Source organism: Diceros bicornis, chromosome 26, assembly GCF_020826845.1.
Source record: "Diceros bicornis minor isolate mBicDic1 chromosome 26, mDicBic1.mat.cur, whole genome shotgun sequence".
NCBI classification, from domain to species: Eukaryota; Metazoa; Chordata; class Mammalia; order Perissodactyla; family Rhinocerotidae; genus Diceros; species Diceros bicornis.
In genome coordinates this window covers 4930416-4957683 of record NC_080765.1, presented here as the reverse complement: position 1 = coordinate 4957683, position 27268 = coordinate 4930416, and the positions used below count along the sequence as shown (strand labels likewise).

Below are 27268 nucleotides of genomic sequence, written 5' to 3'. Positions count from 1 at the left end.
CAGTAACGCCAACACCCCCTACCTCTGATACCACACAGCTATCCACAATCACCACCCTGTCTTCCGTTAGTACCGGTATCCCAACCACGACACCGACGACCATCACCCCAACTTCCGCTGGTACCACTGGTTCCTTGACTACCACGACTGACCTCACCTCCACCCTCACTGAACCCAGCACGTCGGTATCACCTACATCTACCATCCCTTCATCCCCAACCGTCCAAAATACAGCAACAGCCTCCGGTGTCACCACCACCTCTGCCACGACGCCTACGACGACACCCATGCTCACGGTTACCCATCGCACCCCACCTCCCTCTCCCTCAACAGGTGTCCCAGGTACTTCCACTGGTCCCCCTTCCACACCTGCTCACAGTGCCGGGACCACTCAGGCAGACAGCAGCACCTCATCTGCAATGGGCACAAATACGCCACGCACAACCACAGAGACCTCACCGTTACCCACTACCACCCATACATCCATGACATTCACAACCAGGGGACCTCCTCCCTGCACGGAAGCCACGACAGAAACAGGCAAGATGACCGACACAACCTCTCCTGCCACATCCACCGGGAAAACCACACTTACGCCTACCACTCACCGTCCTACAGTGGCTCCCACGACAGGGACCACTGTCCCTCCCCCAATCACGTCATCAATCACTCCCACCAATGTAGTCCCCTCCTCAACACCCACCACCTCTACCCCATTGACCACCAACATCTGGACATCACCCACGAGTGTGCTTGTGTTGTCTCCACTGGCCCCAACCACTGGACCTGTCTCCACTTTGACCACCATCACTACCCCTCCATCCACCCTGATTACCACACTGCCTACAACCCACGCCACGTCCACCCCTACATCTCCCACTAGCACTGTCACCATGGCCACAACTGTAATCACTGTTCCCACTGACACTTCAAGCCCTGCCACCTCGAGCACAACCACTGCCCCGACTCTCTCAGCTGCAGACACTGCTACGAGTGCTGCCACAAACACGGTGACGACGCTCACGCTTACAACCCTCCACACTACTTCACTGGGCACTTTTTCAAACATCCACTCCACAGGAAGCACAACCACATCTGCAGTAACGCCAGCCCCCCCTACCTCTGATACCACACAGCCATCCACAATCACAACCCCGTCTTCCGTTAGTACCGGTATCCCAACCACAACACCGACGACCATCACCCTCAATTCCGCGGGTACCACTGGTTCCTTGACTACCAGGACCGAGCTCACCTCCACCCTCACTGAACCCAGCACGTCGGCATCCGCCATGTCTACCGTCCCTTCATCCCCCACCATCCAAAATACAGCAACATCCTCCAGTGTCTCCACCACTTCTGCCACGACGCCTACGACGACACCTACGTTCACGAGTACCCATCGCACCCCACCTCCCTCCCCCTCAACAGGCGTTCCAGGTACATCCGCAGGTCCCTCTTCCACCTCTGCCAGCAGTGCCAGGACCACTCAGGCAGACAGCAGCACCTCATCTGCAACGGGCACAAATACACTGCGCACAAGCGCAGAGTCCTCCCCGGTACCCACTACCACCCATACATCCACGATGTCCACAACCAAGGGACCTCCCTCCTCCGTGGAAGCCACGACACAAACAGGCAAGACGACTGACACAACCTCTCCTGCCACATCCACCGGGAAAACCACACTTACGCCTACTTCTCACCTTTCTACAGTGTCTCCCACGACAGGGACCACAGTCCCTCCCCGAATCACGTCATCCATAACTCCCACCAACGTAGCTCCCTCTCCCACATCCACCACCTCTACCCCAGTGACCAGTAACACCGGGACATCACCCTGGAGTGTGCTTGTGTCTTCTCCACTGGTACCAACCACCGGACCAGTCTCCACTTTGACCACCATCACTACCCCTCCGTCCACCCTGATTACCACACTGTCTACAACCCACGCCACGTCAAACACTGCATCTCCTACTAGCAGTGTCACCGCGGCCACAACTGGAAGCACCGCTCCCACTGACACTTCAAGCCCTGCCACCTTGATCACAACCACTGCCCTGACTCCTTCAGCTTCGGACACTGCCACGACTGCTGCCACAAACACGGTGACGACGCTCACGCTTACAACGCTCCACACTACTTCAGTGGGCACTTCTTCAAACATCCACTCCACAGGAAGCACAACCACATCTGCAGTAACGCCAACCCCCCCTACCTCTGATACCACACAGCTATCCACAATCACCACCCTGTCTTCCGTTAGTACCGGTATCCCAACCACGACACCGACGACCATCACCCCAACTTCCGCTGGTACCACTGGTTCCTTGACTACCACGACTGACCTCACCTCCACCCTCGCTGAACCCAGCACGTCGGTATCACCTACATCTACTGTCCCTTCATCCCCAACCGTCCAAAATACAGCAACAGCCTCCAGTGTCACCACCACCTCTGCCACGACGCCTACGACGACACCCATGCTCACGAGTACCCATCGCACCCCACCTCCCTCTCCCTCAACAGGTGTCCCAGGTACTTCCACTGGCCCCCCTTACACACCTGCCAGCAGTGCCGGGACCACTCAGGCAGACAGCAGCACCTCATCTGCAATGGGCACAATTACGCCACACACAACCACAGAGACCTCCCCGCTACCCACTAACACCCATGCATCCACGACATTCACAACCAGGGGACCTCCTTCCTCCACAGAAGCCAGGACAGAAACAAGCAAGATGACCGACACAACCTCTCCTGCCACATCCACCGGGAAAACCACACTTACGCCTACCACTCACCGTCCTACAGTGGCTCCCACGACAGGGACCACTGCCCCTCCCCCAATCACGTCATCAATCACTCCCACCAATGTAGTCCCCTCTCCAACACCTACCACCTCTACCCCATTGACCACCAACATCTGGACATCACCCACGAGTGTGCTTGTGTCGTCTCCACTGGCCCCAACCACCGGACCAGTCTCCACTTTGACCACCATCACTACCCCTCCATCCACCCTGATTACCACAGTGCCTACAACCCACGCCACGTCCACCCCTACATCTCCCACCAGCACTGTCACCGTGGCCACAACTGGAAGCACCGCTCCCAGTGACACTTCAAGCCCTGCCACCTCGAGCACAACCACTGCCCCGATTCTCTCAGCTGCAGACACTGCTACGAGTGCTGCCACAAACACGGTGACGACGCTCACGCTTACAACCCTCCACACTACTTCACTGGGCACTTTTTCAAACATCCACTCCACAGGACGCACAACCACATCTGCAGTAACGCCAGCCCCTCCTACCTCTGATACCACACAGCCATCCACAATCACAACCCCGTCTTCCGTTAGTACCGGTATCCCAACCACAACACTGACGACCATCACCCTCACTTCCGCGGGTACCACTGGTTCCTTGACTACCAGGACCGACCTCACCTCCACTCTCACTGAACCCAGCACGTCGGCATCCGCCATGTCTACCGTCCCTTCATCCCCCACCATCCATAATACAGCAACATCCTCCAGTGTCTCCACCACCTCTGCCACGATGCCTACGACGACACCCACGTTCACGAGTACCCATCGCACCCCACCTCCCTTCCCCTCAACAGGTGTTCCAGGCACATCCGCAGGCTCCTCTTCCACCTCTGCCAGCAGTGCCAGGACCACTCAGGCAGACAGCAGCACCTCATCTGCAACGGGCACAAATACACTGCGCACAAGCTCAGAGTCCTCCCCGGTACCCACTACCACCCATACATCCACGATGTCCACAACCAAGGGACCTCCCTCCTCCGTGGAAGCCACGACACAAACAGGCAAGACGACTGACACAACCTCTCCTGCCACATCCACCGGGAAAACCACACTTACGCCTACTTCTCACCTTTCTACAGTGTCTCCCACGACAGGGACCACAGTCCCTCCCCGAATCACGTCATCCATAACTCCCACCAACGTAGCTCCCTCTCCCACACCCACCACCTCTACCCCAGTGACCAGTAACACCGGGACATCACCCACGAGTGTGCTTGTGTCTTCTCCACTGGTACCAACCACCGGACCAGTCTCCACTTTGACCACCATCACTACCCCTCCATCCACCCTGATTACCACACTGTCTACAACCCACGCCACGTCAAACACTGCATCTCCTACTAGCAGTGTCACCGCGGCCACAACTGGAAGCACCGCTCCCACTGACACTTCAAGCCCTGCCACCTTGATCACAACCACTGCCCTGACTCCTTCAGCTTCGGACACTGCCACGACTGCTGCCACAAACACGGTGACGACGCTCACGCTTACAACGCTCCACACTACTTCAGTGGGCACTTCTTCAAACATCCACTCCACAGGAAGCACAACCACATCTGCAGTAACGCCAACCCCCCCTACCTCTGATACCACACAGCTATCCACAATCACCACCCTGTCTTCCGTTAGTACCGGTATCCCAACCACGACACCGACGACCATCACCCCAACTTCCGCTGGTACCACTGGTTCCTTGACTACCACGACTGACCTCACCTCCACCCTCACTGAACCCAGCACGTCGGTATCACCTACATCTACCATCCCTTCATCCCCAACCGTCCAAAATACAGCAACAGCCTCCAGTGTCACCACCACCTCTGCCACGACGCCTACGACAACACCCATGCTCACGGTTACCCATCGCACCCCACCTCCCTCTCCCTCAACAGGTGTCCCAGGTACTTCCACTGGTCCCCCTTCCACACCTGCTCACAGTGCCGGGACCACTCAGGCAGACAGCAGCACCTCATCTGCAATGGGCACAAATACGCCACGCACAACCACAGAGACCTCACCGTTACCCACTACCACCCATACATCCATGACATTCACAACCAGGGGACCTCCTCCCTGCACGGAAGCCACGACAGAAACAGGCAAGATGACCGACACAACCTCTCCTGCCACATCCACCGGGAAAACCACACTTACGCCTACCACTCACCGTCCTACAGTGGCTCCCACGACAGGGACCACTGCCCCTCCCCCAATCACGTCATCAATCACTCCCACCAATGTAGTCCCCTCCTCAACACCCACCACCTCTACCCCATTGACCACCAACATCTGGACATCACCCACGAGTGTGCTTGTGTTGTCTCCACTGGCCCCAACCACTGGACCTGTCTCCACTTTGACCACCATCACTACCCCTCCATCCACCCTGATTACCACACTGCCTACAACCCACGCCACGTCCACCCCTACATCTCCCACTAGCACTGTCACCATGGCCACAACTGTAATCACTGTTCCCACTGACACTTCAAGCCCTGCCACCTCGAGCACAACCACTGCCCCGACTCTCTCAGCTGCAGACACTGCTACGAGTGCTGCCACAAACACGGTGACGACGCTCACGCTTACAACCCTCCACACTACTTCACTGGGCACTTTTTCAAACATCCACTCCACAGGAAGCACAACCACATCTGCAGTAACGCCAGCCCCCCCTACCTCTGATACCACACAGCCATCCACAATCACAACCCCGTCTTCCGTTAGTACCGGTATCCCAACCACAACACCGACGACCATCACCCTCAATTCCGCGGGTACCACTGGTTCCTTGACTACCAGGACCGAGCTCACCTCCACCCTCACTGAACCCAGCACGTCGGCATCCCCCATGTCTACCGTCCCTTCATCCCCCACCATCCAAAATACAGCAACATCCTCCAGTGTCTCCACCACTTCTGCCACGACGCCTACGACGACACCTACGTTCACGAGTACCCATCGCACCCCACCTCCCTCCCCCTCAACAGGCGTTCCAGGTACATCCGCAGGTCCCTCTTCCACCTCTGCCAGCAGTGCCAGGACCACTCAGGCAGACAGCAGCACCTCATCTGCAACGGGCACAAATACACTGCGCACAAGCGCAGAGTCCTCCCCTGTACCCACTACCACCCATACATCCACGATGTCCACAACCAAGGGACCTCCCTCCTCCGTGGAAGCCACGACACAAACAGGCAAGACGACTGACACAACCTCTCCTGCCACATCCACCGGGAAAACCACACTTACGCCTACTTCTCACCTTTCTACAGTGTCTCCCACGACAGGGACCACAGTCCCTCCCCGAATCACGTCATCCATAACTCCCACCAACGTAGCTCCCTCTCCCACATCCACCACCTCTACCCCAGTGACCAGTAACACCGGGACATCACCCTGGAGTGTGCTTGTGTCTTCTCCACTGGTACCAACCACCGGACCAGTCTCCACTTTGACCACCATCACTACCCCTCCGTCCACCCTGATTACCACACTGTCTACAACCCACGCCACGTCAAACACTGCATCTCCTACTAGCAGTGTCACCGCGGCCACAACTGGAAGCACCGCTCCCACTGACACTTCAAGCCCTGCCACCTTGATCACAACCACTGCCCTGACTCCTTCAGCTTCGGACACTGCCACGACTGCTGCCACAAACACGGTGACGACGCTCACGCTTACAACGCTCCACACTACTTCAGTGGGCACTTCTTCAAACATCCACTCCACAGGAAGCACAACCACATCTGCAGTAACGCCAACCCCCCCTACCTCTGATACCACACAGCTATCCACAATCACCACCCTGTCTTCCGTTAGTACCGGTATCCCAACCACGACACCGACGACCATCACCCCAACTTCCGCTGGTACCACTGGTTCCTTGACTACCACGACTGACCTCACCTCCACCCTCGCTGAACCCAGCACGTCGGTATCACCTACATCTACTGTCCCTTCATCCCCAACCGTCCAAAATACAGCAACAGCCTCCAGTGTCACCACCACCTCTGCCACGACGCCTACGACGACACCCATGCTCACGAGTACCCATCGCACCCCACCTCCCTCTCCCTCAACAGGTGTCCCAGGTACTTCCACTGGCCCCCCTTACACACCTGCCAGCAGTGCCGGGACCACTCAGGCAGACAGCAGCACCTCATCTGCAATGGGCACAATTACGCCACACACAACCACAGAGACCTCCCCGCTACCCACTAACACCCATGCATCCACGACATTCACAACCAGGGGACCTCCTTCCTCCACAGAAGCCAGGACAGAAACAAGCAAGATGACCGACACAACCTCTCCTGCCACATCCACCGGGAAAACCACACTTACGCCTACCACTCACCGTCCTACAGTGGCTCCCACGACAGGGACCACTGCCCCTCCCCCAATCACGTCATCAATCACTCCCACCAATGTAGTCCCCTCTCCAACACCTACCACCTCTACCCCATTGACCACCAACATCTGGACATCACCCACGAGTGTGCTTGTGTCGTCTCCACTGGCCCCAACCACCGGACCAGTCTCCACTTTGACCACCATCACTACCCCTCCATCCACCCTGATTACCACAGTGCCTACAACCCACGCCACGTCCACCCCTACATCTCCCACCAGCACTGTCACCGTGGCCACAACTGGAAGCACCGCTCCCAGTGACACTTCAAGCCCTGCCACCTCGAGCACAACCACTGCCCCGATTCTCTCAGCTGCAGACACTGCTACGAGTGCTGCCACAAACACGGTGACGACGCTCACGCTTACAACCCTCCACACTACTTCACTGGGCACTTTTTCAAACATCCACTCCACAGGACGCACAACCACATCTGCAGTAACGCCAGCCCCTCCTACCTCTGATACCACACAGCCATCCACAATCACAACCCCGTCTTCCGTTAGTACCGGTATCCCAACCACAACACTGACGACCATCACCCTCACTTCCGCGGGTACCACTGGTTCCTTGACTACCAGGACCGACCTCACCTCCACTCTCACTGAACCCAGCACGTCGGCATCCGCCATGTCTACCGTCCCTTCATCCCCCACCATCCATAATACAGCAACATCCTCCAGTGTCTCCACCACCTCTGCCACGATGCCTACGACGACACCCACGTTCACGAGTACCCATCGCACCCCACCTCCCTTCCCCTCAACAGGTGTTCCAGGCACATCCGCAGGCTCCTCTTCCACCTCTGCCAGCAGTGCCAGGACCACTCAGGCAGACAGCAGCACCTCATCTGCAACGGGCACAAATACACTGCGCACAAGCTCAGAGTCCTCCCCGGTACCCACTACCACCCATACATCCACGATGTCCACAACCAAGGGACCTCCCTCCTCCGTGGAAGCCACGACACAAACAGGCAAGACGACTGACACAACCTCTCCTGCCACATCCACCGGGAAAACCACACTTACGCCTACTTCTCACCTTTCTACAGTGTCTCCCACGACAGGGACCACAGTCCCTCCCCGAATCACGTCATCCATAACTCCCACCAACGTAGCTCCCTCTCCCACACCCACCACCTCTACCCCAGTGACCAGTAACACCGGGACATCACCCACGAGTGTGCTTGTGTCTTCTCCACTGGTACCAACCACCGGACCAGTCTCCACTTTGACCACCATCACTACCCCTCCATCCACCCTGATTACCACACTGTCTACAACCCACGCCACGTCAAACACTGCATCTCCTACTAGCAGTGTCACCGCGGCCACAACTGGAAGCACCGCTCCCACTGACACTTCAAGCCCTGCCACCTTGATCACAACCACTGCCCTGACTCCTTCAGCTTCGGACACTGCCACGACTGCTGCCACAAACACGGTGACGACGCTCACGCTTACAACGCTCCACACTACTTCAGTGGGCACTTCTTCAAACATCCACTCCACAGGAAGCACAACCACATCTGCAGTAACGCCAGCCCCCCCTACCTCTGATACCACACAGCCATCCACAATCACAACCCCGTCTTCCGTTAGTACCGGTATCCCAACCACAACACCGACGACCATCACCCTCAATTCCGCGGGTACCACTGGTTCCTTGACTACCAGGACCGAGCTCACCTCCACCCTCACTGAACCCAGCACGTCGGCATCCCCCATGTCTACCGTCCCTTCATCCCCCACCATCCAAAATACAGCAACATCCTCCAGTGTCTCCACCACTTCTGCCACGACGCCTACGACGACACCTACGTTCACGAGTACCCATCGCACCCCACCTCCCTCCCCCTCAACAGGCGTTCCAGGTACATCCGCAGGTCCCTCTTCCACCTCTGCCAGCAGTGCCAGGACCACTCAGGCAGACAGCAGCACCTCATCTGCAACGGGCACAAATACACTGCGCACAAGCGCAGAGTCCTCCCCGGTACCCACTACCACCCATACATCCACGATGTCCACAACCAAGGGACCTCCCTCCTCCGTGGAAGCCACGACACAAACAGGCAAGACGACTGACACAACCTCTCCTGCCACATCCACCGGGAAAACCACACTTACGCCTACTTCTCACCTTTCTACAGTGTCTCCCACGACAGGGACCACAGTCCCTCCCCGAATCACGTCATCCATAACTCCCACCAACGTAGCTCCCTCTCCCACATCCACCACCTCTACCCCAGTGACCAGTAACACCGGGACATCACCCTGGAGTGTGCTTGTGTCTTCTCCACTGGTACCAACCACCGGACCAGTCTCCACTTTGACCACCATCACTACCCCTCCGTCCACCCTGATTACCACACTGTCTACAACCCACGCCACGTCAAACACTGCATCTCCTACTAGCAGTGTCACCGCGGCCACAACTGGAAGCACCGCTCCCACTGACACTTCAAGCCCTGCCACCTTGATCACAACCACTGCCCTGACTCCTTCAGCTTCGGACACTGCCACGACTGCTGCCACAAACACGGTGACGACGCTCACGCTTACAACGCTCCACACTACTTCAGTGGGCACTTCTTCAAACATCCACTCCACAGGAAGCACAACCACATCTGCAGTAACGCCAACCCCCCCTACCTCTGATACCACACAGCTATCCACAATCACCACCCTGTCTTCCGTTAGTACCGGTATCCCAACCACGACACCGACGACCATCACCCCAACTTCCGCTGGTACCACTGGTTCCTTGACTACCACGACTGACCTCACCTCCACCCTCGCTGAACCCAGCACGTCGGTATCACCTACATCTACTGTCCCTTCATCCCCAACCGTCCAAAATACAGCAACAGCCTCCAGTGTCACCACCACCTCTGCCACGACGCCTACGACGACACCCATGCTCACGAGTACCCATCGCACCCCACCTCCCTCTCCCTCAACAGGTGTCCCAGGTACTTCCACTGGCCCCCCTTACACACCTGCCAGCAGTGCCGGGACCACTCAGGCAGACAGCAGCACCTCATCTGCAATGGGCACAATTACGCCACACACAACCACAGAGACCTCCCCGCTACCCACTAACACCCATGCATCCACGACATTCACAACCAGGGGACCTCCTTCCTCCACAGAAGCCAGGACAGAAACAAGCAAGATGACCGACACAACCTCTCCTGCCACATCCACCGGGAAAACCACACTTACGCCTACCACTCACCGTCCTACAGTGGCTCCCACGACAGGGACCACTGCCCCTCCCCCAATCACGTCATCAATCACTCCCACCAATGTAGTCCCCTCTCCAACACCTACCACCTCTACCCCATTGACCACCAACATCTGGACATCACCCACGAGTGTGCTTGTGTCGTCTCCACTGGCCCCAACCACCGGACCAGTCTCCACTTTGACCACCATCACTACCCCTCCATCCACCCTGATTACCACAGTGCCTACAACCCACGCCACGTCCACCCCTACATCTCCCACCAGCACTGTCACCGTGGCCACAACTGGAAGCACCGCTCCCAGTGACACTTCAAGCCCTGCCACCTCGAGCACAACCACTGCCCCGATTCTCTCAGCTGCAGACACTGCTACGAGTGCTGCCACAAACACGGTGACGACGCTCACGCTTACAACCCTCCACACTACTTCACTGGGCACTTTTTCAAACATCCACTCCACAGGACGCACAACCACATCTGCAGTAACGCCAGCCCCTCCTACCTCTGATACCACACAGCCATCCACAATCACAACCCCGTCTTCCGTTAGTACCGGTATCCCAACCACAACACTGACGACCATCACCCTCACTTCCGCGGGTACCACTGGTTCCTTGACTACCAGGACCGACCTCACCTCCACTCTCACTGAACCCAGCACGTCGGCATCCGCCATGTCTACCGTCCCTTCATCCCCCACCATCCATAATACAGCAACATCCTCCAGTGTCTCCACCACCTCTGCCACGATGCCTACGACGACACCCACGTTCACGAGTACCCATCGCACCCCACCTCCCTTCCCCTCAACAGGTGTTCCAGGCACATCCGCAGGCTCCTCTTCCACCTCTGCCAGCAGTGCCAGGACCACTCAGGCAGACAGCAGCACCTCATCTGCAACGGGCACAAATACACTGCGCACAAGCTCAGAGTCCTCCCCGGTACCCACTACCACCCATACATCCACGATGTCCACAACCAAGGGACCTCCCTCCTCCGTGGAAGCCACGACACAAACAGGCAAGACGACTGACACAACCTCTCCTGCCACATCCACCGGGAAAACCACACTTACGCCTACTTCTCACCTTTCTACAGTGTCTCCCACGACAGGGACCACAGTCCCTCCCCGAATCACGTCATCCATAACTCCCACCAACGTAGCTCCCTCTCCCACACCCACCACCTCTACCCCAGTGACCAGTAACACCGGGACATCACCCACGAGTGTGCTTGTGTCTTCTCCACTGGTACCAACCACCGGACCAGTCTCCACTTTGACCACCATCACTACCCCTCCATCCACCCTGATTACCACACTGTCTACAACCCACGCCACGTCAAACACTGCATCTCCTACTAGCAGTGTCACCGCGGCCACAACTGGAAGCACCGCTCCCACTGACACTTCAAGCCCTGCCACCTTGATCACAACCACTGCCCTGACTCCTTCAGCTTCGGACACTGCCACGACTGCTGCCACAAACACGGTGACGACGCTCACGCTTACAACGCTCCACACTACTTCAGTGGGCACTTCTTCAAACATCCACTCCACAGGAAGCACAACCACATCTGCAGTAACGCCAACCCCCCCTACCTCTGATACCACACAGCTATCCACAATCACCACCCTGTCTTCCGTTAGTACCGGTATCCCAACCACGACACCGACGACCATCACCCCAACTTCCGCTGGTACCACTGGTTCCTTGACTACCACGACTGACCTCACCTCCACCCTCACTGAACCCAGCACGTCGGTATCACCTACATCTACCATCCCTTCATCCCCAACCGTCCAAAATACAGCAACAGCCTCCAGTGTCACCACCACCTCTGCCACGACGCCTACGACAACACCCATGCTCACGGTTACCCATCGCACCCCACCTCCCTCTCCCTCAACAGGTGTCCCAGGTACTTCCACTGGTCCCCCTTCCACACCTGCTCACAGTGCCGGGACCACTCAGGCAGACAGCAGCACCTCATCTGCAATGGGCACAAATACGCCACGCACAACCACAGAGACCTCACCGTTACCCACTACCACCCGTACATCCATGACATTCACAACCAGGGGACCTCCTCCCTGCACGGAAGCCACGACAGAAACAGGCAAGATGACCGACACAACCTCTCCTGCCACATCCACCGGGAAAACCACACTTACGCCTACCACTCACCGTCCTACAGTGGCTCCCACGACAGGGACCACTGCCCCTCCCCCAATCACGTCATCAATCACTCCCACCAATGTAGTCCCCTCCTCAACACCCACCACCTCTACCCCATTGACCACCAACATCTGGACATCACCCACGAGTGTGCTTGTGTTGTCTCCACTGGCCCCAACCACTGGACCTGTCTCCACTTTGACCACCATCACTACCCCTCCATCCACCCTGATTACCACACTGCCTACAACCCACGCCACGTCCACCCCTACATCTCCCACTAGCACTGTCACCATGGCCACAACTGTAATCACTGTTCCCACTGACACTTCAAGCCCTGCCACCTCGAGCACAACCACTGCCCCGACTCTCTCAGCTGCAGACACTGCTACGAGTGCTGCCACAAACACGGTGACGACGCTCACGCTTACAACCCTCCACACTACTTCACTGGGCACTTTTTCAAACATCCACTCCACAGGAAGCACAACCACATCTGCAGTAACGCCAGCCCCCCCTACCTCTGATACCACACAGCCATCCACAATCACAACCCCGTCTTCCGTTAGTACCGGTATCCCAACCACAACACCGACGACCATCACCCTCAATTCCGCGGGTACCACTGGTTCCTTGACTACCAGGACCGAGCTCACCTCCACCCTCACTGAACCTAGCACGTCGGCATCCGCCATGTCTACCGTCCCTTCATCCCCCACCATCCAAAATACAGCAACATCCTCCAGTGTCTCCACCACTTCTGCCACGACGCCTACGACGACACCTACGTTCACGAGTACCCGTCGCACCCCACCTCCCTCCCCCTCAACAGGCGTTCCAGGTACATCCGCAGGTCCCTCTTCCACCTCTGCCAGCAGTGCCAGGACCACTCAGGCAGATAGCAGCACCTCATCTGCAACGGGCACAAATACACTGCGCACAAGCGCAGAGTCCTCCCCGGTACCCACTACCACCCATACATCCACGATGTCCACAACCAAGGGACCTCCCTCCTCCGTGGAAGCCACGACACAAACAGGCAAGACGACTGACACAACCTCTCCTGCCACATCCACCGGGAAAACCACACTTATGCCTACTTCTCACTTTTCTACATTGTCTCCCATGACTGGGACCACAGTCCCTCCCCGAATCACGTCATCCATAACTCCCACCAACGTAGCTCCCTCTCCCACACCCACCACCTCTACCCCAGTGACCAGTAACACTGGGACATCACCCACGAGTGTGCTTGTGTCTTCTCCACTGGACCCAACCACCGGACCAGTCTCCACTTTGACCACCATCACTACCCCTCTGTCCACCCTAATTACCACACTGTCTACAACCCACGCCACGTTCAACACCGCATCTCCTACTAGCAGTGTCATGGCAGCCACAACTGGAAGCACCGCTCCCACTGACAGTTCAAGTCTTCCCCTCTCCATCACAGCCACTTCCCCCAGTGCCTCAAGTCTAGACATAAGCGACACCACTACCACAAGCCGGGTAACAACAGCCACGTGGATCACACCAGTGACTTCTTCAAGTGTTCCTCCCCTAGCATACTTCTCTAAATTTAATACGCGTACAAATGCCATAATTACCTCCTTTAGCACTATTGTCCTTTCTTCTCCATCCACCACAGTGGCATCCTCTACTCTATTCTCCCACACTATACGTTCAATGCTCACCACTAGCTCTCTTCCTCCATCCCCTCCTATCTCCATTATGGAACATCCAGTGCCTTCTTCCTTCACTGGTTCTTCTACTCCCTCTTGGTCTGCTACTACAAGATTTTCTACATCCCAATCTCCTGTAATCCCTATTCTTACTGAAACGACCATCACCCCCATTTTTTTTGCTTCTTCCACTACCCCTTGTGCCGAATCTATATCGGTTACAATAGTGCCTGCTTCTTCCACCACTCCATGTGTGGAAATGGGTCCAAGTAGTGAAGTTACTTTTATGCCCACCATCTCATTATCAGTCATTCCCTCTAGCACTGAGATGGTCACCTTTCCTCATTCCACCAGTATGACAACTGTCCTTCCTACACATATGAACACTTCTACTTCAGTTCTGGAACCTGACCCCACCAATATCATAACTGATGCTCCTAGTACTATCAGCTCTGAGACCGTCCCCATTAACACAGTTTTGAGAAGCACACAAAGACCCACTAGTGGGTCTTGGATGAGCACCAGCTCTGTAACCACCCCACATATGCCTGGCTTCACTAGCCTCTCACTGACTACGAAACCAACTGCTGTGATGACTTCAAGCAAGTTGACTGGCTCCACCCCACCCCCCAGCCAGACTCCAAGAACAGCGGCAACCACCCCTCAGACTCCCACCACCCTTACATCACCAAGGACAACTTCAACCACTACTCAGATGACCACAACTTCGACCACTACTCAGGTGACCACCCCTCAGACTCCCAGCACCCTTACAACACCGAGGACAACTTCAACCACTACGCAGATGACCACAACTTCGACCACGACTCAGGTGGCCACCCCTCAGAATCCCACCACCCGTACGTCACCAAGGACAACTTCTACCAGTGCTCAGATGACCACCACCCCAGGTTGGACCTCCTACCTCCTCGTTCCCTCTCCTCCCTCCCCTGCTAAATTCTTGTGTTACCAAGGTCAGGCCCTGTCCTGAACTTCCCTTTCTTCCTGTGCTGCCTAGGCACCTGTGAGAATAATGGCATCTGGATGCAGGACCACTGCAGCTGCCCCTCGGGGTTCTCTGGAGACCGCTGTGAGCACACAGATATCACATGCTGGCACGAGGGTAAATGGGATGGCCTCAAGTGTGTCTGCCCTAGCACCTTCTATGGCTCCTACTGTGAGTTCGCCGTGGAACAGATTGATGTGGGTAAGCCGCCAGGGCCCTGCCCTCTGCACTTTCTCCTGGATGTCACTGACTCTCTTTGGGCCCAGCCCTGTAGTCAGCCTGGAGGCGCCCATGCTGTTTTGCCCAATTCCTCCATTCCTGCCTTCTCTCCCAGGTCCTCTGCTATCCCATATCACGCCTCCTCTCCCCCCTCACCTTTAGGCGTGGCTGGGACCATGCTGGTCTGGGCTGCTTGGAGCTGTATTAGTTTTTAATTGCTGCTGTAACAAATTACCACAAACTTAGCAACTGTAACAACACAAATTTATCATCTTACAATTCTGTAGGTTAGAGGTCTGACATGGGTCTTGCTGGGCTAAAATCAAGGTGTTGGCAGGGCTGTGCTCCTTTTCAGAGCCTCTAGAAGAGAATCCATTTTTTTGTCCTTTCCAGGTTCTGGCACCTCCCACATTCCTTGTCTCAAGTCCCCCTCTCTCCATCTTCAAAGCTAGCAGCATTGCACCTCTGTGCCTTTCTCCCCTAGTGACATCTTCTTCTGACTGATTCTGACTCTTCTGCCTCCCTTTTCCACCATTAAGGATGCCTGTGACTATATGGGGCCCACCTGGGTAGTCCACATTAATTTTCCCATATTAAAGTCAGCTGATTAGCAATCTTAATTCCACCTGAACCTTGATTCCTCCTTGCATGTCGTATAACATATTCACAGGTTCTGGGGAGTAGGACCTAGGTATCGGTGGGGGCCATTATTTGCCTCCCACTGGAGCAGACAAGGAGAGACCATAGGCCTGACTGCTGTGCATCCTGACTTCCATTCTTTCCCTCATCTCAGGACACCTCATGCCAGAATTCCTACCTTTCTCTCTCCTGCTCTTCAGTCAGTCCTCCGGGAACATGGAGAGGGTCCATGGGAGGAGGCTGTGTGTTGGGGTGGAGGTGGTGATGTCAGACAAGAGGGGATGGTGAAGTGACCAGAGTAGGGCATGCTGTGTGCAGAAACTGTGGACGCTGAAGTAGGCATGCAGGTGTCTGTCGACCAGGACTTCTCCCCGGAACTCAGTGACAACACTTCCAAGGCCTACAAGGATTTCAGCGACACCTTCCAGGATCAGGTGAGGGGCAGGGGAGGGAACTCACAGGTCCTCTCCTGGGTGCCCTCAGGTGTGGAGGTTCAGACGTGAGCCTAGTAATTTTTGGCATTTCAGATGCGGAAGATTTACCAAAACGTGCAGGGGTTCAAGGATGTGGAGATCCTGTCTCTGAGGTAGGAGACCCTTCTGAGGCTGTGGAGGCAGAGTTAGGTGGGGGAGGGAGGTGAAAAGAAAGGCTGGAGAAGCCATCCCTTGCTTTTGGAATCATCAGATTTCATAGAGGGGTGAGGGAGTATGCGGATTTTAGCAATCAATTTCTGGAGCCATTTCTCTGGAGAAGGCTGCCACTCCTCCTCTTTAGGCACGTTGGCAGGAGAGAGATTGCATGGAACATGCAGGGAAGTGGTGCATGAGGGCTGGTGGGAAGCCTAGTGTCTGGACTGTAGCTGGTCTCTTTCTGGCTGGCACCTGGTCTGCTGAGTGGGTCAGCATGAGCGAGGCAGAGAGCCCAGGAGGGCCTGGTTTGGTAACGGCTTGATGCAACGCAAGAGAATGTCAATCATTCCTTGTCCCACCTTCCCAGGCTGACAACGTCAGGGATGCTGGCAGCCCCTTCTGAAAATAATGTGCCTGGAATCCCCACTCATTGCCTTTGCCCCCTTCCCCTCCACACCTGTGCACCTGTGGTTGGTCCTGGAGGTGCCCTTCTAAGAACATATGTGCCCCAGGCCTGGGAGCCCATTAAGGCCCCCTAACCCCTCGACCCCTACAGGAATGGCAGCATCGTGGTGGACTATCTGGTCCTGCTGGAGCTGCCCTTCAGCCTCCAGCTGGAGGCCGACTATGAGAAGGTGAAGACGATCCTGAAAGACGAGCTCCAGAATGTCACCCAGGACGGGGACAGCTGCCAGAATAACCAGAGTGAGCCGAGGCTGGGGCCTTGGGCTGGAGGGAGGGGTCAGGGTCACAGCCAACATCCCAGCCTGCTCCAGCTCAGACGGGGGCCTCCTGGGCTCAGGTACCAGCACTGTGTTACCTCTGGCAGGTTGGGAGAAGGGGCACAGGTCCACAGCCAACTGGGTCAGGGATGGGGCTAAGGAGGGGCTCGCCAGGACCTGGGTGCTGGGGAACAGGCCCCTGACAGTTCTGCTCAAGGTTTCCAGGATGGCTGAGGACCTCTGATTATTTGGGGGAGATGAGACAGGCCAAAGGAGCCTTCCCTTGTGGCCCATCCACAATGCCCCCATACTGACAGAGCCCTCTCTGCCCCTTCCCATGCCTGCCCTGCTTCCCTGGCCCTGACCTCTTGACCCACCCCAATTCCCCGTGTGCCTGCGTCCCCGCAGCCCTCTGTTTTAAGCCTGACTCCATCAAGGTGAACAATGACACCAGGACGGAGCTGACGCCGGAAGGTAAGGGGGGTACAAAGGGCTGAGTGGCCCCAGGAGGCCATGACCCCTCTCACCAGGGACATCTGCCCACTGAAATTCTCTGAGGAGGAGGGGGAGACCTTTTGGGAGGCAAGTGATGTGGCCCTTCCTAGCCCTTGTTAACAGCTTCCACTTGAGGACTAGCAGGCACGGTGAGGAGAGGGTGAGATCCTGGGGGCCTGCCCTCTTCCCCCTTCTAATCCCATAGTCTACCCCACCCCAGGACACCCCACCCTCCCAAATGTGGTCCTCCCACCCATTTTCAGAGTCACTGTAACCAGGCTCCTGAGTAGTGTCTCTCTGCAATCCCCTCCCCTCCCCCCAGCCATCTGTCGTCGCGCTGCAGCCGAGGACTATGGGGATTTCTACTTCCCCTTGCTGGAGGAGAACCAGCTCCGCTGTGTCACCAACTGCACGCCAGGCGTGGAAGGCGCCATAGACTGTAATGACGGCCAGTGCACTCTGCAGAAGAGCGGTCCCGCGTGCCGGTGAGGCCCAGCCCACACGCCCTGCGGTGGAGCCCCGCCCACCTGCCAGCACTGGGTGGGTCCAGGTGGGCTGGTTGACCCGGCTGAGGAGGTGGTGAGGATCTGTGACCTGTGACCCCCTTCCCCAGCTGCTTCTCCACGGACACGCACTGGTACTTGGGCCCCCACTGCGAGGTGGCTATCCGCTGGAGAGCGCTGGTGGGGGGCCTGGCGGGGGCCGGGGCGCTGCTGCTGCTGCTGCTGCTGCTGGCGCTGAGCGTCTTCGTCACGCGCTGGCGGAGAAGGGGCGGCCAAGGCGGAGGCCGGTGAGCGCCCTGGGGGTGGGAGTGAGGGCGGCACAGGGGTCCCAGACGGGGAGGCCCTGCCCTGACCGCGCGGTGCCCTGACCCAGGTCCTGGGACGACGACGGGAAATGGTTCGAGATGTGGGATGAGGACACGGCGGGAACTTTTTCAAACTTGGGCTTTGAGGACGACCGAATGTGTGAGTCCTGCCTCCTGGGGAAGCGGGGCAGGGGCTTCCCAGGGCACCACTGCAGCCTGGGCAGGACCGGAGGACCTCCCTTGCCGGGGACAGACACATACCTAGTGGCAGGGAGCTTGTGTCTCCTCCTCCCCGCCCCCCAGCCCGGCGCACCTCCTGGGGAAGGCCAGATTCCGCACAGGCCATCCCCGCAGGGCACAGGGAACGCGCAGGGACACAGGAGCCCCTGAGGCCCTGCCTTCCTCATGTTTCCTTCCCTCTCCCCTCCTCTTTTCTCTCTGCCTAGTCAAGCATGAAAACTTCCAGGTGGCCTTGGGGAACGTGGACACCAATGTGAAGGTGAGAGGGTGAAGGGGGGATGGTAAGGAGCTCTCCCAGGCCCAGATCCAGGTGCCCCACCCACCCACCCACCAGGGCAGGGGCTGGGCTAGCACCAGGGGCCAGTGACCTCCCAGCCAGCCAGAGCAGGGTGGCTCCTGTTCTCACTGCCTCTCACGCACTGTGGCAGGTGCACGCCCAGAGGCCGGAAGTGGACTTGTCCTCCATGTGAGCCCTGCCCTACCCCCGCCACCCTGCCCCGGACAGCAGGAAGGAAGTCTGCACTGCTTCCATTTCAAGAGAGGGGCAAGAACTTGTGCAGCTCAGTCTCCTGGTTTCCTTGGGCAAAACCAGACCGTCCTCTGACCATCATCCTTCTTTCAACTTGGGTGAAACCCACCTGGAGACCTAGTTCAAATCCGGGCTCTTCCACTGGGGGACCTCGGGCAAGTCAGTAGCTTCTCCGAAGCTGTACAATGAGAATAGCATACTTCTCCTGATACCTCGTACGGTTGTTATGAAAACCAGATGTGCTCGCTCAGATCTCTGTCCCAAAGCACCTTCCTGTGTCAGCCCTCAAGCTTATATGGCCTCTCTCAGATCCCCAATCCCCACGTCCTTGGCCCCTCTCAGGCCTCAGTCTCTATTTTCCTGTGTGTGTCTCTACTGCCTCTCCCCACCCCCCGCCTCCCCCTACCCCGCACCTGTACCAGCCTGCAGCCCATCCCAGCTTCCTACCCTCTCCTAACAAAACTCCCTGTGGCACCCCTTCCCCCATTCCTTACCCCTTCTCTCTCTTTGAACCCACTTCTTAAATCGCTCCTCCCCACACCTGGCACCCAGGCCTACATCTCCTCCCGTTTCTGTTTTCTCCCCTTCCCCATCCTTGTACCCTCCACCCTAAATCCTTACCTCTATCCCAGTGCCCCAGTCTTAAATCATCTCCCCCCTCCCCACTGTCCCTAGCTAGGTACAGTTGCCCTTGGCAACTTAGGACCCCCAGCTGGTGCTCCCCAGGCCCTATTGCTCCCTTCTGAGGCTCCATCCCTTCCTCTCGCCCCCAAGGGCCCTGGATCCCTGTGGGTGGGGGTGGAATGTGGGTGGAGGTGGGATGTGGGTTTCCCCAGGTCCTCAAGGATGAGGGGAAGTGGGGCCCTGAGGTGAGGAAGCTCCCTCGGCCCCCTCCTCCTCATTCCCTAACTCCCTCCCCTCCCTTACTGCCTCACCCCCCCCTTCCCACCCCCTACCCAGCTCCTCCTCTGCCTTCCTCTCCCTGGTCTCACCCCACCCCCGCAGTAACCTCTCAGCCCAGAAGCCCTCAGCCTCCTTTGCAGGAGAGTCTTATTTGGGGACAGGAAGTCTGTGAGTCTCCAATTCTCCCATGTGAACACAATATAGCATTTATTGTAAAAGAAGCGGCTCTGTGTCTTTCTCCTTCTCCCTCCCTGGTGTCTCCACTTGGTTGGAGAACGGGGACATCCAGGGAAGATGTTGTAGGGGGGCCTGGGAGGGTCACTTTCTCCTAGCGAGGAAAGAAGTGGTCTGTGGGCAGCTCTCAGGGGCCATAACTGTCTTCGTAGGGAACATAGAGATTGCGGGGCCCATTTTCTTAGGGGTGGGTGGGGGCAGGGGAGCCTCTTGATCAGCAGCAGGTGGTGCCCTCTTAGGTTTGTCATCCGTGCCCTTTCCCTTTGACGTCAGGAGCTCAGGGCTGGGTCAGGGAGGTGAGTGGCCCAGGTTAGGTCAGCTGCCATTTGCGCTGATGGGTAAGCTGGGTTTTCCCAAGACCTTGACCTCCCCAGGCCCGGGTGGCAGACACACACTCACACCGGGGCTGGTATGCCCAGGCTTTGGGCTCTCCTGTTCCCGCTGTTGTGGGCAGCCAGGCCTGCCGTACTGGAGCTGAGGAGGGTTGGGGCTGACAGAGTGAGGTTCTTTGGATGGGAGTTTGGGAAAGGTCCCTGGGACCTTTGCCCAGGGCAGGAGAGGGACTGGCAGTGGCTGGGGGTAGAGACCAGGACCATAAAGCCTAAGATGTGAGCCCCACACAGGAGAAGGGCTGGTGGTCGGAGGCCCGGGGCAAGGGGCTGGAAATTTGGCATGGGCCAGCTTGAGGTGGATGACGGGGAAGGCAGTGTGGAAGAAAGAGGGGCCTCACGGGGGTGGGGGTGGAGGGTCCTTCACTGGGCCTGGCCTGTGGCTGGCTGCTCTTTCCAGGGCTCTTTCACCCCTCCCTCCATCATCATCCTCTCCCTGCTATTTCTTGGCCCCGGCTTCTTGGTAATCGTCACACACTCACACCTCTGGTCTCCTGTCCCTCCCTCTTGCCCGGCCCCACCCATGGCTCTGGCTTCCACTGGAGTGACCCTGGCTCAGGGCAGTCAGCTCTCTAGGAGTTAGAGGGGAGGAAGGTTGACAAGCTTCCCTTTGACTAACTCCCTGTGGTCATCATGCACCACCCACCCAGCCGCATCACCGCATCCCCACCCTGGGCCAGGCGCTGTCCTTCCCCAAGGCAAAGGTCTCTGGGGTCCTTTTTATAGCTGATCCCTCCCTGGGAGGCGCTCATTTCTTGGTCCCTCCTGATGAGGGAAGACCCTGCAGCCAGGGCCCCACTCTCTGAGAGATGCTGGTGATCCGGATCCTGCCGCTGGCTTTCTGGCTCTGGGTGCCTGCCACAGCGACGACAGCGACAGGTGAGTGAGACCTGGCTCCGCAGTCCTGTGTGTGCCGGCCTCAGGCAGGGCTGCAGGTGGCTGGCCTCTGTCATTTTCTCCCTCCCTCACTTTGCAGAGGAGGGGGCTGCCGAAGGGCTGGACACCCAGGCCATGACCCCTGCCTTTGGGGGTGCTAAAGGGGTCACCCTGGACCTGCAGGTGCAGAGGAAGGGGCATGGCCTATGATTGTGCAGCTGGCAGCCTATACTGAGCCCCTGCCTGAGGGCCGAGTGGGGGCTGGAATTTACCCCCTCTTCTTTCCAGGACTCCCCCGGGATGAAGGGGAACTTTTTCTTCACCTGGATGGTGCTCTCTGCCTGCCCTCATCCTGCCGGCTGCATCTGCCTGGAGGGCTGGTCTTTCCACGCCTCATAGAGATACTGTCCAGGCTGCCGCCCTGGCTGGGAGGGGAAGGAGTCCAGGGGCGTCCGGTAGCTTCCCCACTTGCTTGGGGGAAAGCCTGCCTAGTTAGAAGTGGCTGAGGGCTGACGGGGAGACACAGGCTCGGGGCTCCTTGTTAAACTTTGTCACAGTCGTTTGTCTGGGCAGCGACTGGTTACAATGCAGAACAGACTTTTGGATCCTCTCCCCTAAGACAGGGAAGAGCCCCAGGGAAGGAGAGGGCAGGGTGGACGCTGGGGCGAGGGTGTGGGGGAGCGAGCCCCAGGCCCCAGGTGGAAGAGGGAGCTCCCAGTTGAAGGAGCTGCAGGCGTGCAGGGAGGCGTGGCGGGTGGGCAGGGGGCGCGGGGGTGGGGGCGGGGGTGTCTGGCACTCTGCGGGGTGGGCCGAGAGATAACCCGTGAGGGAACGTAGGCCCTTAGAGGCCCCCTCAGCCCACCATGCCCTGACGCCTCCTTCCCCCATCCAGGCATTTTGGGGGCACAGCAGTGCAGGCTGGAGTTGCTGAGGGGAGAGGATCAGGGCCGGGGATATGACGCGCGGCTTTAGGGACATTATGAAAGTTCCTTAATTACAGATCTATTAGCTTTCAGGTAATATAGCTGAATACAGATAATACAGATCTATTAGATTTCAGGGGTCAACCTTCAGAGGGGTCCTCCCTGTTCCCGCTCCCCAGGCAGCCTCTCGTGTCCAGGTTATCTGAGGAGAGGGGTGGTGGTGGTGATAATGACGATGAGGAAGGACCCAACAGTCAGCAAGACTCTGTGTGCCCCACCACGCATTAAAGACAGCCACCCACACCAGCAAAGACCCCTGTTCCTAAAGCGCTTATAACTGCATGAAGAGATAATGTTGCCACAGGCGAACCCATTAGCATGCAAGAGTCAAAAAGCATCTCTCTATGATAAGTGCAGAGAGCCGTCAGGAGGGGGAGGCCAGGGCCTTTCCGGGGGACTCCAGCAGCTCTGCGATACCCAGAGGCCGCCTGCCCCCTACTCTCAGAGGGCTCTGTTGTGTACAAAGCCATTTCACAGCAGGTAGCCCATATGACTCTCATAAGGAAGATTGTGTAAGGAAGTGAAGGCAGACAGGAAACGGAGGCTCAAGAGGATGAGTGACCTACCTGGTCAAATAATTAACATGACCTCACCCGTTTGACACTAGGTTTGTGGCACCCCTGTACCAGAGGACCTCAGCCCTCTCCAACACCACCACCCCCTGCATGTATTCTGGGTCCTCAGGGAGGGGTTTGGGTGTCAGGTCAGAGACCACCAGTGGCATCTGTGGTTTTCTTTGTTTCTAATCTGCACCCTCCTCTGCGTGGGTATTCCAGTTCACCTGGAGGACTGATGAATTTTTGAACAAGCAACCTGTAAGGAGAAAAAATACCAGCCTGGGAAGGTAGAAAAACACACAGGGCTGTGCAGGGGACCCTAGGAGGAGGAATGCCCTGAAGGCAAGGGGGCATGTGCTCGGTGGGTGAGGTTCCGTGGGGAAAGTGCAGTGGTGGGGGAGCATCTTTGGGCGACAAGAGCATTAGAGCCAAGCGGAGGCTTTTGGACACCAGAGGACCTCCGTGGGCTGAGCAGGGGTGGGTCACCCCTGCCAGGGAAGATCCCAAGAGGGTCATTGAGAGCCATCCTGGCATGAGGCCTTGATGGTCCAGCTGGGAACTCTAGAGACGGAGAGGAAGTTTCCACCTGGTGGTGGGCTGTGGGGGAGTGAGGTAAGCGGTCCTAGAGCCTGCATGACTAGGAGGACAAGAACCTCTTTGTGGTGGTTGACAATGGCCTTTAGGGGGGCCTGGTGAGTTTGGGGTGACCATGGAGCTTTGGGTGGAGCTGTCCTGGAGGCCTGGGGCTCAAGGGGAGGACGGGAATAGGGACACGGTCTAGAATTCTACATTCTCCAGGTGCTGCAGGGGCCACAAAGACCAGACAATGCCGGGGATCAGCATGAGGGTTGGAGCCGGCATCCTGTTTTGTGTACATGAAGTTCCGAAGTGTGCATAGTAAGGGCGGGAGAGGGGAGCTCCACGCGTGCAGCGGGGACAGGGACCAAGTGTGTCCTGGAGGGGCTGGCGCAGGGCCTGACGTGGTGAGAACTCTGTGGCCTAGAGAGGTGGAGGTGGAAGTGGAGATGTTCAACACGTATAAAATCGTATAAAATCGGGAAGAGTGTGGTGAAGATTTGTTCACAATAGACAAAGGAGCAACCTTTGAAACTTGTGTGATGTAAATTTAGAGCAATTAAAAAGAAGTGCTGTTTTATGCGGAGAGTAATAAACTTACTCATTCAGCAAACACAGGAGGCTGGCTCTGCCTGGGCAGGTGCTGGGTGCTCTGGATGAGGCCGGATGAATAAGCCTGTTTACAGTCGAGTTTATTAGATGGGACACGGGAAAGGTGCAGAAAGAACCACAACCCAAGCTTGGCGCTGAGGCTCCGAGAGGGGCCCAGATTGATGGAGGGGGGCGGAGATGGCCTCAGAGGCTGCTTCAGCCTGGGCCGACGGGGAAGGCTGCAGGGAGAGGTGGTGTTCGAGTTTGGTGGCTATTGAGGAGTAGTACAGGAAAAAAGTATTAATAGACAAAAATAGGCAAATTCAGAACCAACAAAGCCATGCATAGCTATGGAGAGAATTGGAATATTGATAAAAAGTTTGCCTGGGTTATAGCAGATTGGGAAGCCACACTGACCCTGTCGTCTGGGTCCTATAGTAATAATCAAAATTGCTGATGATCATGGAGGGTCTACTATATGCTAGACACTGCTCTAAATGATATTATTATCTCATTTAACTTTCCCAGCAACCCTACGGGGAAGTGGTGTTACTGATTTCTGTTTTATACTTGGGGAAACCGAGACACGGAGATGTTGAATAGCTTGTTCCAGGTTTCCCATCCATCAAGTGGAGGATCCAGGATTTGAACCCAAGCTGCTGGCTCCAGAGCTCGCATTCTTTACCACTTGCTCTAACTGGGGTTGCCCATGTGTGTTCGTTTCCTGCGGCCACTGCAATGAATGACCACAAACTTGGTGGCTTCAAACAACAGAAATTCATTCTCTCACAGTGGTGGAGGCCAGAAGTCAGAAATAAGGTATCAGGCCCCAAAGGCTCTAGGGGAGGATCCTTCCTTGCCTCTTCCAGCTTCTGGTGGCTTCTGGAGTTCCTTGGCTCTGGTGACATCACTCCAATCTCTGCCTCTGTCTTCACATGGCCTTCTTCCCTGTGTGTGTCAAACCTCCCTCTCTTTTCTCTTATAAGGACCCCAGTATTTGGATTTAGGGCCCACCCTAAATCCAGGATGATCTGGTCTTGAGATCCTTAACTTAATTACATCTGCAAAGACCCTATTTCCAAATAAGGTCGCATTCACAGGTACTGGGGGTTAGGACTTGGGCATATCTTTTGGGGGAACACAACTCGATCCACTCTACTCTGCTTTGGTAGCAACCAGTGGCTCTCTCTTCAGGGAGGCAGTGGGCAGGGTGGCATTGCCTGCTGGTGCTAGAAAGCCAGGCAACCCATCCACTCGCCACAGGTGTGTGCAGGGGGGAGGGAAAAGAGCCAAAGTGGCCCCGGCCAGTTTCACCCCCTACCACAGCTCTGCCAGGTGGGAATGACCTTATGGAAGAGGAGGCAGGCCCAAGCCACTGAGCTCGTGCATGGCAGAGCTGAAAGAGCACCCAGGACTGGTTGACCAAAGCGCATCCCACTGGTCCCCACACTGCTCTCTTGTAGAACATTCTAGAGTGAGCAGGGTGGTCACAGCAGGCATCATTCATCCCATTTTCTAGGGGGAAGTGGAAGTTCAGAGAGGTTAACTGCTCGAGATCACACAGCTGATCCTGGAGGCTCACCCGGGCCTCCACTCCACCCCCACTCTTCGGGGCTGCTCCTGTAGACCCCGCTGACTGAGTTCACCATGAGCAGACCTGTGTTGTGGAGGTGACAGGAGGGGACAGTCCCGTATTGCAGTGGTGGTCTTCAGCCTTGCCTGAGGGGCTTTTTAGGACTTTTCTCCAAGAATGCCACCAAGTGAAAGACTTGCTGCTTACTCAAATCATTATCTTTCTAAGAAAGATCTAAATACGTGTATTGTGAAGAAGCGGTAAAAACTATAGTAGGGCAAGAAAGCACCAAATTTTACTTGTTTGGTAGGAGAGCTGGTGTCTTTGTTGGTTAGTGTGGCTGCGACACAGGCAAATAGATCATTTTTGTTAAGCGTTGTGACCGCTAGAGTGTGGGGAATCCCAGCTTGGGCACCATTACTGGTGAGTAATTTTCCCTGGGTTCTTCAAGGTATTGGACACACCTAACTTTATTTTTACAGAGTTCACATTTATTGTATTTTAAACATTATAACATGAATGCATTGTTGTAGAACATTTAGAAAACATAGACAAACAAAAGGAAAAAATCTTGGTTAATCTTAGCACTCAGATAAACGTTAAAATTTTGATCTATTTCTAAATATGTATTTAGATTTATTCTATGGGCAGTTTATATTTTAACGGTTGATCAATCTTCCCTTCTATGGAATACCGTAGTCATCTAAGCAGTCTCCTATGCTTCTATTCTTGGACATGTTTACCCCAATTTTTCATTATAATAAATAATGATGTAATAAACATTCTTGTATAAAAATTTTAAAATGTGCATCAGATTATTTTCAGATAAGTAACTAGAAATGGAATCATTAGAATGGTTTGACTCTGTCTATGGTCCCTGATGCATATTTTCAAATTATCCTTTAGAAATAAGATACCAAGTTAACGTCCATTGGCATTC

The 27268-nt window shown here is 56.3% G+C and overlaps 1 protein-coding gene across 1 annotated transcript in view; it reads left to right on the top strand.

Moving 5' to 3' along the window:
- Positions 1-21981: 21981 nt before the first annotated feature.
- LOC131422896 (mucin-19-like) overlaps positions 21982-27268 on the top strand; it is a 32272-nt gene continuing 26985 nt past the window's right edge. Inside the window, exons 1-3 of the mRNA XM_058570530.1 lie at positions 21982-22051; positions 22149-22231; positions 22337-22424. Coding sequence (XP_058426513.1) covers positions 21982-22051; positions 22149-22231; positions 22337-22424 — 241 coding nt within the window. The remainder of the gene's footprint in view (positions 22052-22148; positions 22232-22336; positions 22425-27268) is intronic.